The sequence below is a fragment of the Plectrocnemia conspersa genome, unplaced genomic scaffold, assembly GCF_051122295.1.
Source record: "Plectrocnemia conspersa isolate PC_06_02 unplaced genomic scaffold, ASM5112229v1 ptg000010l, whole genome shotgun sequence".
In the NCBI taxonomy this organism is placed as follows: domain Eukaryota; kingdom Metazoa; phylum Arthropoda; class Insecta; order Trichoptera; family Polycentropodidae; genus Plectrocnemia; species Plectrocnemia conspersa.
This window is the reverse complement of record NW_028277174.1, coordinates 19,380,797-19,393,232: the sequence shown is the minus strand read 5'-3', so window position 1 is coordinate 19,393,232 and position 12,436 is coordinate 19,380,797. Positions and strand designations below refer to the sequence as shown.

The 12,436-nt window shown below is 36.2% G+C and overlaps 1 protein-coding gene across 1 annotated transcript; it reads right to left on the bottom strand.

Annotated features, from left to right (window-relative positions):
* Positions 1 to 6,336: 6,336 nt before the first annotated feature.
* LOC148230858 (glutamine--fructose-6-phosphate aminotransferase [isomerizing] 1-like) lies at positions 6,337 to 9,565 on the bottom strand. The gene has a single exon (XM_088194687.1). It carries the CDS (start codon positions 9,353 to 9,355, stop codon positions 7,331 to 7,333), a length of 2,025 nt encoding a protein of 674 aa, XP_088050813.1. The 5' UTR covers positions 9,356 to 9,565; the 3' UTR covers positions 6,337 to 7,330.
* Positions 9,566 to 12,436: the final 2,871 nt, after the last annotated feature.

Sequence of the window (12,436 nt, the reverse complement as noted above, 5' to 3'; positions counted from 1 at the left end):
ATTGATGATTTCCGATTGCCATCGGAACTATATTGGAGACTGTGAAAAGTCGATAATTTTAGATCCGAAAAAATTTTGGAAGTTCGTTAACTCAAAACGCGATGGCCAATCCTTACTGTCATCGATGAGTTGGAACAACATCAATTTTGAAGGTTCTGAAGAGATTGCAGATGGATTTGCTAGGTATTTTCAAACCGTATACCATAATGATGGGTCACATTTAGAGTTTAATTCTAATTACGATGAGACTCATCGTCCATGGTAATCTTTGTTATCAATCAAAACCTTTAGTTTGGTTGATATGGAATATGGATTTAGCAGACTAAAGTCCATTTTTACCTCGGGACCAGATTTTATTCCAGACTACATTCTGAAAGGATGCAAGTCTGGTATTTTACAGCCTCTAAAATTTATATTTAATTTAATTTTGAGATCCTCTTGTTTTCCAAAATTGTGGAAATGTTCAAAAGTCACTCCGATTCATAAAAAGGGTCCCAAATCTCAGATTGACAATTACAGGCCAATAGCTTTGATCTCATCACCTGCAAAATTATTTGAAATTGTTTTGCATAAATACATTTTTAATCATTGCAGGTGTATGCTTCTCGACCAACAACATGGTTTCCGTAAATCTCGATCCACTGTCACTAATCTAATGGTTTTGTCTAACTATGTTTCAAAATCATTGGACTCTGGTGTACAAGTGGACGTCGTATACACAGATTTTGAAAAAGCATTTGATAAAGTTAACCATGCTTTACTTGTAAAAAAGTTATCTAATTTCGGGTTTTCTGAAGATCTCATAAATCTATTCTCAAATTACTTGACCAATAGATATCAATTCGTCAAGTATAATAACTCTTTTTCAGAACGATATAAGACCCCTACTGGAGTACCTCAAGAATCCAATTTGGGTCCATTGTTGTTTTTATTGTTCATTAATGACATAGAAACAGCAATAGAGCATTTAGATTTTTTATTATATGCAGATGACTTGAAAATTTACAAGAAAATGCATTCGATTTCTGATTCCCTCGACCTACAGAAGGATCTCAACTCTATATGGAAATGGGCTTGCTATAACCAATTGCCTTTCAGTGTAAAGAAATGTCACACAATTTCATTTTCAAGGTCGTTAACGCCGGCAAAATATTCATACCATCTAGGCGGATATTTTCTGGAAAGGTTTTCTTCAACTAAGGATTTAGGAGTGACTTTCGAAGAACGTTGGAAATTTAGCCAGCACATTTCAGAGACTCATAGCAAATCCTTAAAAATGCTCGGTTTTATCTTGAGATATGCGCGTTACTTCAGGAATACTTTAGTATTGCGCACTCTTTATGATACTCTAGTCCGCAGCATACTAGAAACTAGCTCCATCATTTGGATCCCAGGCGTAATGAATCAATGTAATGAATTGAAGCTGGAAAAAGTACAACGTAAATTTCTTCGATATTTATACTTGAAGGAATACGGGTATTATCCGTTCTTGTTTCCCAGTGCTTTTATTTTGGGAGCCCTGGGATACGTTTCTTTGTCGACTCGCAGAAGTGTTTATGTAATTAAACACTTCTGGAAATTGCTCAAGGGCATCGTAGACAATCCTTCAGTGCTCGAGCAGCTTCAAATGTGGGCTCCTGAAGGTGGTTATAGTTCTCGGTCGCGTCCACTATTCTTGCCTGTAAAGTCTAGAACTGAAGCACTTGCCAACTCTTCTCTGGCCAAGGCTATTCATCTGCTCAATTCTGTCCATAGAAATATTGACATTTTCTCTTGCACATATGGAGTTTTGGTTCAGTTCGTATGGGACAATGCACACCTGTTGAGGTGATTTGTGTCTGTTGTTTTGTCTTGTTTATATTTGTATGTATTATGATGTATTTGTATTTTTTACTATCGTGACGCATTGGGTTTGCCTGTCAGGTCACGATGGTTATAATTTTAATAAATAAATAAATAAATATTCAGCTACAGATCGCAATGGAGACAATCTGACCTCACGATCTAGCTAGCCATAAACGAAATTGACATTTTAAACATGAAGCATGGTTTTGAAAAGTTCAAATGAGCGGAATTGAGTAAGTTACAAATTAATATCAATATCACTTATTTTCTTAATTTTTTCGCCAAAATTTAGATATTTTTTAGAAATTGCTATTTTACATCTATATTGGCATTCCATTTAAATATAATTTTTAACTTCAATTGGTTGTGCAGCGAGAATATTTTTGTAAATTTAGTTTATTTTTAACAGTGACAAAAGTCTCCTACGGATTACCTTAATTATAGACAAGAAGTTTAGAAGTTTTATTAGGTGAAGCCCAAAATTCAAACTTAGCCAACTCATCGCTCAGGGGGGAATAAGTGGAGGAAGAAGTACAGTCAGATGTCGCATCGCGCATATTGCTCCATAGTTTGTCTGTACCTGAATATTACACTATGCTTTAAAAATATATATAGCTAAATAGCGATGTTACTACGTAATTCTGATATACGAATATTGGTTAAAACACTTCTGATAAGTCAAAAATCCACGTCAAAAGCAATAAAATCGTGTCGTTACCGAGCGTTTCTGACTGCGACTGCACGATTTTATTGCTTTTGGCGTGGTTTTTCTATTTCTGAGAAGAGATAATTGTTTTTTGTGCTCTCCTATTGGCCAAAATTCGGTTTAGATATGCTTCATTCGATTCTCACTTATTGTAAGCGTAATATTATAAAAAAGTATTATTATGAACGGCACGATTTTATTACTTTTGACGTGGATTCTAAACCTTGAATTTGGATGAAATACTATGAAAACGACTTCTGACTTGCCATCTTTCGCCCCCTTAACCTCCTGGAAAAAGCTGAAATGACGTCTCTGGTTGGCTCATATTATTTTTAAATATTTAGTCGATTATCTCGAAATATTAGGTTAGACGTTTTTTGAAATGAAAAGTATTTTTTCAATAATAAATTTATTTTGCAAAATAATCTCCATCAACAAGTACAACCTTCTTCCGTCGTTCATTTTTACTCCCACGTTTGTAAAAACTGACTGGTTGTAAGTTAAAATATTCAGAAAGGAATGTTTTAAATTCACTAACACTATTATTTTTTTACCATCAAAATGATGTTGTAGAGACCTAAATAAATGGTAATCGGGAGAATATGAAGGGTGAGCAACAGTTCCGCGTGATTCTCTTAGTATGAGTCAGACGCGTCGCCTTGTTCTCGTCGCTTATTGCGTGTGGTACCCACACGCCTTGTTTCCACGTCTTTCCAATATTTTTAAGCTTCTTTAGATGCTAAACCATGAATATCCCGTCTTGTGTGTTAACTCCTGAATCGACATCTCTGGAGTGGCTTCAATTTTTACAGCTATGTGGTCATCATTGATGATTTTTGCTGTCCCATTTCTAGGCTTGTCTTCCAAACAAATATTTCCAGATAAAAATCTCTTGCACCATTTTTGCCACTGACAAAGTTATTCAAATACGCCTTTTATGACATGTTTGATATAGTATATTATATAAATAGAAGTAGATTACTATAATAAAATGATTAATGAGTAGGCTGATTGATTCTTACTCATGCGGAATTAAGTAAATAAAATAAAAAAATATATAAACGTAACATATAGAAGATTCGGAATCGGAGTCGTTAATTTATGTATCGACTCGATAGCTCTGGTATATACATACATATATAGATACAATATATTTCTCTGATCCAATCGCTCGTAACGAGGCATATTGTTGCGTCTGTTGCATAAACCGAATCGACTGGCGAAATTCGCCCATGCTTTTTGCTGGCGTCTAACAATAATTGGAACATTTTTTTTAATACGGGTCGTGGCAAAACGTGTTGTGCACGTAGTTTGCATAGAGGCGTGTTGCAACTTGTTCCGCGTTAGAAAGTAGATCGTTCGTTGGCCAGACAACCTACATATTTACTTGGCCGTGATCGACTCCCGATCGATAGATCGTTAATCTGCAGATCGAGCCTCTCCGGAATGATAATGTTTCATAATAGCCGAGAGGCGTAAACACTCTTGCACTTTCACCGCCGAACAGCTGAAAGTCGAACATGAGAGAGGAATGTATTAGAATATGCATATGTTATATTATATTAGCATTTAGATAAGCAGGTTTATGTTGATTATACTAGCCAGTTTATTCGCCCAAGGACGGTTGTTTAAGATTATAATACATACACGATTTATTATAGTTATAACTTTTTATATTATATTATACATATTTTTACTTCTGGTACAACAATCTCTTTTAATCAATGTGAAATATCATACAAAATGCATTTTTTCGTTTGTTGCACTTCAATAGTGTGCTAAAATTAAATCTTGTTAATTTTTATAAGCAATAAATAACTTTGAGCAACAATAAAAATTGAGCAGAAATTAAATGCAGTTACATTGGAATATTATATTATAAATTGTTTAGTATTAGTATCAGTAGAATATATTGATATTCCACCAACTCAAAAAAAAACAACATCTGCCGCAAAAGAACATCTTTTGCGACAGACATTGCCTTGTTGCGTTTTTAAGCAAAATTATTAAATTATACTACGTGTCTTATCGCTAGAGTGATAAGCAGACTTACTTTAATCTGTTGATGCCAAATATGAGTTGTAAAACTGATATTTTTCAATAGTTTAAATTTCTTTCTTGCTTGCTTTATTAAATTTAATAAATCCAACTTTAACCAAAAGTTTGTTGCGATGTTAACTGTATAGTTTGTCTTAATACAGAAAGTCAATATAAATGAATCGATTATTGTAATACCACTGAGTGACATTCGAAGGCCAATCATAAACTAATCGTTACTGTCAACTTAATTTTAATACAACCATGGAGCTTACTTACAAAGAGTAGTTTGTTAAACTGATGTGTATTGTGTGGCACATACCATTCAGTTTGAGAGACATGATACTACTTATGATCAATACTTACAACCGATCTCGAAAAAGAGTCGAACATATATAATTTTAAGTGATAGCCGTGATCAATGAATGATCTATTATATGTTACTATAAATATGAAAATTTAAATTTTTTCTAGGAACGCAAACCCTAATTTTGTATGAACTTCAAACCTCGTATAACGCGGATTTGTATAACACGACGTTTTTGTGGAACCATATTGTGTTATACGAGGCCTGGGTGTATTAAAAAACAACCACTGACTGAAAAAGTTGAAATGGCATTCCTACGAGCCCTGCTCCACTTCAATGCAAGTACGGCGGCTACTATAGTGCCTTTGCATTCACATTATTTTTTAACGCACTTTTAATGCTGATTTTTTCACGTTTTTTATTTATGATCAGTCTGATCCTAAGGAACAAATACATCGATAAAGATAATTTTCAACCGAAACTGAAAGAGCTTTTTCAGTTATTGTACTGAAAAATAATAAGTTAATACCTTCGCTCTCTTTAATTTACATTTCGAATAATATTTTCAATGCGCGTTCATTTCTGTTGCAAAATACAAATATGTAACAACAATAAAACTGACTTAAATATGTATACATAATTATACTATTTTTAGCTTTATATTATGTGATAAGCTTTATACGTATATTATTAATGACTATAAGTAATAAAATCAAAATTGTATTTACTCATTTCCTAGATAACATTAATGAATATATGATTGAACTAGTGAATAATATCAATTATCATGGCCAGAGACGCCAAATTAAGGTCATCACTTTCGCGTCGATCTTACTGGCCCTGATCGAGAAGAAAAGTCAGATAGATGAAAGGTCATAAAAGTGATTTTTTACTCTTTAAATAAATCTGCTTAGCGTTTTAATCGTTAGCTATAAACGATCGATTGCATTGACGAAATTAAATGCAAGCGACGGTGAAATGAGGAAATTATTGAAACGAGTAAGAATTAAACTTTGACTCTTGTGAAACATTGATAATGGCTCATGCAATTATCACAAGCTCAATCAAAACGAATGGAAATTTATACAGCATATCGCAACTCGCTTTTCTTGTAATTGCAAGAGTGTAAATATTTACTCGACTGCAGAGTATCACGTCTGGAGAGGAAGTCAATGAACAGTAAACCTCGTATTTTATCAAAAGAAAACGCTTGTTTATTTATAATTATTTAATAGGCATACAATTTTTAAATACTGATTGATTGCCGCAATATTGATAATAATTAAAATATAATTGAATCTATTTCTGGTGTTTGTTGATATATGATTAAAAATTGCTTATTAAATAGTAATATTTATTTGACATATCGTAAACTTCTATTGAATTAATTATACAATCGTGTACCGAGTTTAATATTTTGTAGATAAAATAAAAAAGCAAATTGTATGCAAATTTTAAACTTTATTACAGGTATATACATAAAATGAACCGTTTACAAATAAATGTTCTTAACACAATATAAACTTTTATTTATATTCATTAATCTAATACAGATTTTAAAATAAAATGCAGCCTCGCCTACGTACGTAAATACCTGTAAAAAAATTAACATTTCGTAAATTTTCAAGAGCCGCATTCGACTCGTTATGCATAAATTTTTATTCACACGTTATAATATATACATAAATACATACGCAACTTCGTACCCGACAAAATATTATAAGTCTGATGTCACGCAAATAATATATATCAGGGCAAAGATGCAAACAGACAGAACTAAATCGTTTCATAAACAATCGTCTAGCAGAATAAGTTTATATTTTGCGAATATAAAATTTAAAAAGAATAAAAAATAATCACATAAAATATATATATGAACAACAAAACTATACACGTAATACCTATGCGTTCCGACGAGGAACAAAATCTCTGCATAAAATAAAAATTAGACGCTTAGCTAACCCTGATATATATCACATGTATTCTTTTTCTAGCATCTCAATTAACAACTTTATACATTTTTATGCACACGTACGCAGCTACCGAACACAGTATAAAAAAATATAATATATAAAATTATATACGTATATCGTTAACGAAATGCTCAAATACAAAATTCCAAAATAAAAAGCGATCAAACGTATAAAAAGCAATAATGATCCAGACGAGTGGAAATCCGTCATTTCTTAGATAAAAAAAATGCACAATACAAAATATACTCATCGAGTCGTCGCAAAGTCATATGTACTTTTACGTTTATGTATAATTAAAAGTTTATCTAATCGTAACAAAATAATACGTGAGGCGTTAAAAATATTGTCATTCTCGTTCAATGTAAAATTTTAACTACAACTTGATGGTATTTTTAAATTTAATACAATTTATGTCATAATATAATATAAAAAACTCGAGTCTTTTCAAAATAAACTATGCAATTATTCGACTGTGACTGATTTTGCAAGATTTCTAGGGCAATCTACGTTGCAACCGCGAAGAACGGCCAAGTGATAAGAGAGCAGCTGCATCGGAATGACGGTCAGAATTCCTTGAAGGCAATCGACGGTGTGAGGCACTGCGAGAGTGTTCAACCCCATATCGCATATGTCTTTGTCGTCCTTCTCGCAGATGACGATCGGACTGCCTTTGCGCGCGACGACTTGCTGCAGAGCGTTGGTGCACTTGGGGTACGTGGAATCTTTCATGAGAATCATCATCACGGGCATGGAGGGATCGATCAGAGCGAGAGGTCCGTGCTTGAGCTCTCCGGCCATGATGCCTTCGCTGTGCATGTAAGTCAACTCTTTCACTTTCAACGCTCCCTCTAAGCACGTGGCGAAGTTGAAACCGCGACCCATGATGAGCAAAGATTTGTTCTGGTACAGGGTGGACGCGATCTGGTTCACCTCTTGGTCCAGGGTCAGCACCTCTTGGATCTGCCCGGCTAAGTTTTTCAGACCTTCGATGATGTCTTGACGGCGCTTCTGCAGCGAGATGCGATCTTCGCTTATGACGAGGCTGAACATGACCAGAGATATGAACTGAGACGTGTAAGCTTTGGTGGAGGCCACGCCGATTTCGGGTCCGGCGTTTATGTGGATGCCGCAGTGCGATTCGCGGCAGATGGAGCTGCCGACGGTGTTGGTGATGCCGATGATGAGAGCGCCGTGCTGTTTGCAGTAACGCAGAGCCATCAGAGTGTCGGCGGTCTCTCCCGACTGAGAGATGAAAAAGCAGACGTCGTCTCTGAATATGGGGGTGTTTCTATCCAAGAAGTCGGACGCTAACTCCACCATGACCGGAAGCTCGGTGAGCTCTTCCAGCAGCTGGCGAGTGGCGACGGCGCTGTGATAACTGGTGCCGCATCCGATCATCATCAATCGACGGCATCGCTTTATCTCCGGAATGTAATCTTTGATTCCGCCCAAGATGACGGTTTTGTTGACAAAGTTGACGCGTCCTCTCATTGTGTTAATGACGGATTCCGGCTGCTCGAATATTTCCTTCTGCATGAAATATTTATAGTTGCCCTTCATGATTTGCTGAATCTCCATTTTGAGAGTGGTTATCTCGCGAGCGTGAGGATCGTTGGAGTTGTGCGAGAGGCGATGGATGGTCAAGACGCCGTTTTTGACGGCGGCGACGTCGTCGTCTTCGAAGTAGAGCACTCGGTTAGTGTGCTCGATGACTGCGGAGGCGTCGGACGCAAAGAAGTATTCCACGTCCATGTCTTCCTCCGGTTGGAACTCAGAGTGGCTCTCGGATCTGGGCACATTGGGGACGAGCAAGCGAGCGGCCTTGTTGTTGTTGTAAGAGATCGGTATATGGTCCAGAGAAGGAGTGCGGTTCGTCTTAATGCCGACTAGGAGGGGCGATCCTCGCCTAGCGGCGACGCATTCGCCCGGGAAGTGGCGCGACTTGAAACACAGCGCGAAGGCTCCCTCGAGCTGCTGGATGGCTTGCTCTACGAGCTCTTGGAAAGTGTAATCGGGGTGCGTGGTGTAGAGGTGATGCACGAGCTTGACGATTATCTCGGTGTCGGTCTGCGATTCGAACGCATAGCCTTTCTTCTCCAGGAATGTCTTGATCTCCTTGTAGTTGGTGATGATGCCGTTGTGGATGACGACGAAAGAGTTGGTGACGTCGGAGCGCTGAGGATGAGCGTTGGTCGGGGAGGGCTCTCCGTGGGTGGCCCAGCGAGTGTGCGCGATGCCGCAGTGACTGGAGACGACGTCGTCGAGCCTGAGCTCGTCGGAGAGCGCCGCGATCTCATCTTCGAGGTTCTTGACTTTGCCGCTCGTCTTCACGACGCTCATGTTCTTAGCGTCGGGGGAGTCGACGGCGACTCCGGCCGAATCATAGCCGCGGTACTCGAGCCGCTTCAGGCCGTTGACGAGGAAGGCGAGAATCTCGCGCCTCGCCTTCGGCGTCAGGTGGTTGATGTATGCAAAAATGCCGCACATGATGGAGTCGAGACGTGAGGGCTCCTCGGCGGACGGCCGCGGACTGGAGTGCGCTCCGACGGCGGCCGCTCTGCCACTTTCACTATCCGGCAGCAGCCGAAGCCACGTCAGCGGCCGCCGCCTCCTTCCTCGTTCGCGAAGCCGCCTATAGCTGTCTCGCTCTCTCCGCAGCGCCCCCGCAAACAAATGTCAAAATTTGACGTTTAGACTGCGCGACCAAAATATTCTTTAGGCCAAAACGACATTAATCTTTATTCACCTTCAATTTAAAACAAAAACACTTTTCCGCCGATTCATTTCTAACATTTTAACTCTCAACTCACTCTCGACCTTTTTCATACTTCTTTCGCTATTATTTAATATAATAATCTTCCCCTCCCCTTCCTATCGAACAATATACATACAGTGTTGAAAATATTTTATTTATTTTTTATATTAAAACCTTCATTGGGGTTGTATGCATGGTAGAATTTTATATTTGTTTCCTATGTTGACATAAGTGATGAAGTGGGGCGGTTGCCCGAGGCACTGATTACTCCAAATGAGGGCGCCATTTAATTATATTTAACACGGTATCGATGTCTCCTCGATTCCTCGAAAAAAACGGAAATAATTTTTAAACAAAAATTCTCATGGCAACCCTTTCTATTATTTAACTATCACGACGGTCTATCTTCTGTTAAACTTCTCGAGTTGGATTTTAAACATAAATATGACCTTTGGTTTTTTAAAAACTGGAGCGCTGAATATTTTTACTTTTAAATGTAAAATGTAGATTTCACATTTCCAAAATTAAGAAAGCCTAAAAGCACTTAACTTTTATTTATTGTAAATTTATTTTTTCAAAGTTGTAAGATCGCTGCATACGTATTGCACGTATGGAGCGATCGTACAACTTCATAGAAATAATATTCATGTAACATATATAAAATTTCTATTTTAACTTATGTGCGATTACTTTTACAACATTTTTTCTTTTCCGCTGAGCTCCATTATTGTTGCAGGTCAGCAGGAATGTAATTTAAGGGGTGCAAGTGGGGTAATTTATCTTCTTTGAATTTGGACAGAAAATGCATATCATTTAATTAAATACTATAAATTTTAATATTAAAAAAACGTTTTTGATTCTAAATCAGAAATTCTCGGGTAACCCCTGAAAGAAAATCTAAAAAAACAGTCTTGAATATATCCCAGATATATTGTCATTTCAGTAAAATCATATCGGAATACATTATCACTATAAATGTGCTATACTCTATTTGCGTCAACATAGTCAGTTCGAGAGATTATCATTTTACTTCTACTTATCATTACCTCTGTTTATATTTTGAACAAATTTATGGAAACTACAACCATTACTATATTTTTTATATTTATCAATCAATCGAAGTAATGATAAGTATATCGAACGTATATCCGTATCGTGTGCTTTAGAGCTAATAAAAAGGGCGTAAACCTAAACTTGCCATCTCTTTCTCAGTTATGAATCATTATTCATTAGTTCGAGAGCTATCCATTTCATCATTATGAAATGGATAGCTCTCGAACTAACTGAGTAACGCAAATAAAGTATAATTAATAGTAATATATAGATCTACATACTTATCATTATTTGATTTTATTATATCCTAAATATCTGAACCTTGTTGTTGTTTCAAGAAGAAAGCAAAAGATAAACTCATATTTAATGTACATGTTTAGCGACTGGGATCACGATACCACATCAGTTGATTTATGAAGCTGAATTGAAAATAGTCAAAATGCTTTTGTGTTAATGTCTTGCATGACCTAATATTTGATGTGTGTATTATTTAAATAATAATTTAATTAAATAAATACCTAAAAAGATTGATTGTCTTTGAATCCATAAAACTCACCACACCATTAATACAATATGTGGTTTTAAATAAGCAAAAATATTTTGCATTTCCTAATAACCAGTCACCGATGCGATAAATTAACTGAAAATATTTATTACCAAAAGGCCATACCATTCTAACGTTTCTTCACTTTTATAAAAAATATGCAACCTACTAGCTATATAGTTACATTATATTCCTTTAATGTGGAGAAACTTAAAGACAATGCACAATCAATTAATATTTTGTAAGTGATGCACTTTGAAATTATCTTAATCTGACATACGCGGAAATGAGCCATTATGATTACGATTACGTCGGAATCACTAACTCGACAATCAGGTATATATCAATATGGATATTTCCTTTCACCTGGCTTCGATGTATGCCAACAAGAAGCCGATCAGTCAGATTGCCCACCTTGATTCGCATACCTTTGCGCCCAAGGTCAACGGGAATATCTTGTCCTTACATACAAATTTCAACTCAACAAGGAAAACGACGATGACCGCTTATTATTTGGTGTCTGAGGACATTATTCGAGGACAGGTTACTCGTCTAATATAAATACATCCAATGATAGACTGTTATAATTTAATTTATCAGATCGAATCTGAAAAGCTCTCCCCTATTATTTATTTAAAGAGAAATAAACATAAAGATAAATATCTCTATTGTGTGTGTGTAATATAATAGTCGGTAAACTACTTATTTTAATCTTATGCTGTAAACTGACGGGTGTAAGCCCAATGCGTTTCAACGGGAGAAATCTGTACCACCTGGGTGAAAATTTAATTCCATTGTCAATCAGATATAACGAATAACAAATAAGTATTAACCAAAGTCTAGAAATCAGTGACACCTATTTTATTAATTATAGATTATTATGTGTAATATTATTTATAATTAATATATAGCGTATTTTTTATAAATAAATATTTAAGTGCCGCAGTCGGTGCTCGAACCCGTATCCTCAGAGTTATTAGTCTGAAACGTCACGAACTGTGCTATCCCGTCCTTAATAGTAAATCAAGTTCAAATTTCCCTGCGCTTTGTTTCTTTGCTCATGTGTTTACCTAACACGATAACAGAGCTCGAAGAAAGAGAATAGAGTCAAAGAAAAAATGTTAGATCAGTCATATGTATGTACACAACTATAATAATATTTGCCAGGTTTTAGAGTATCTAAAGATAGACTAACTTCCACTTGGTGGGAATTTTG

Bases quoted from the DNA above. Each gene is read 5' to 3' on its own strand.
- LOC148230858 (XM_088194687.1), bottom strand. From the start codon at position 9,355: ATGTGCGGCATTTTTGCATACATCAACCACCTGACGCCGAAGGCGAGG.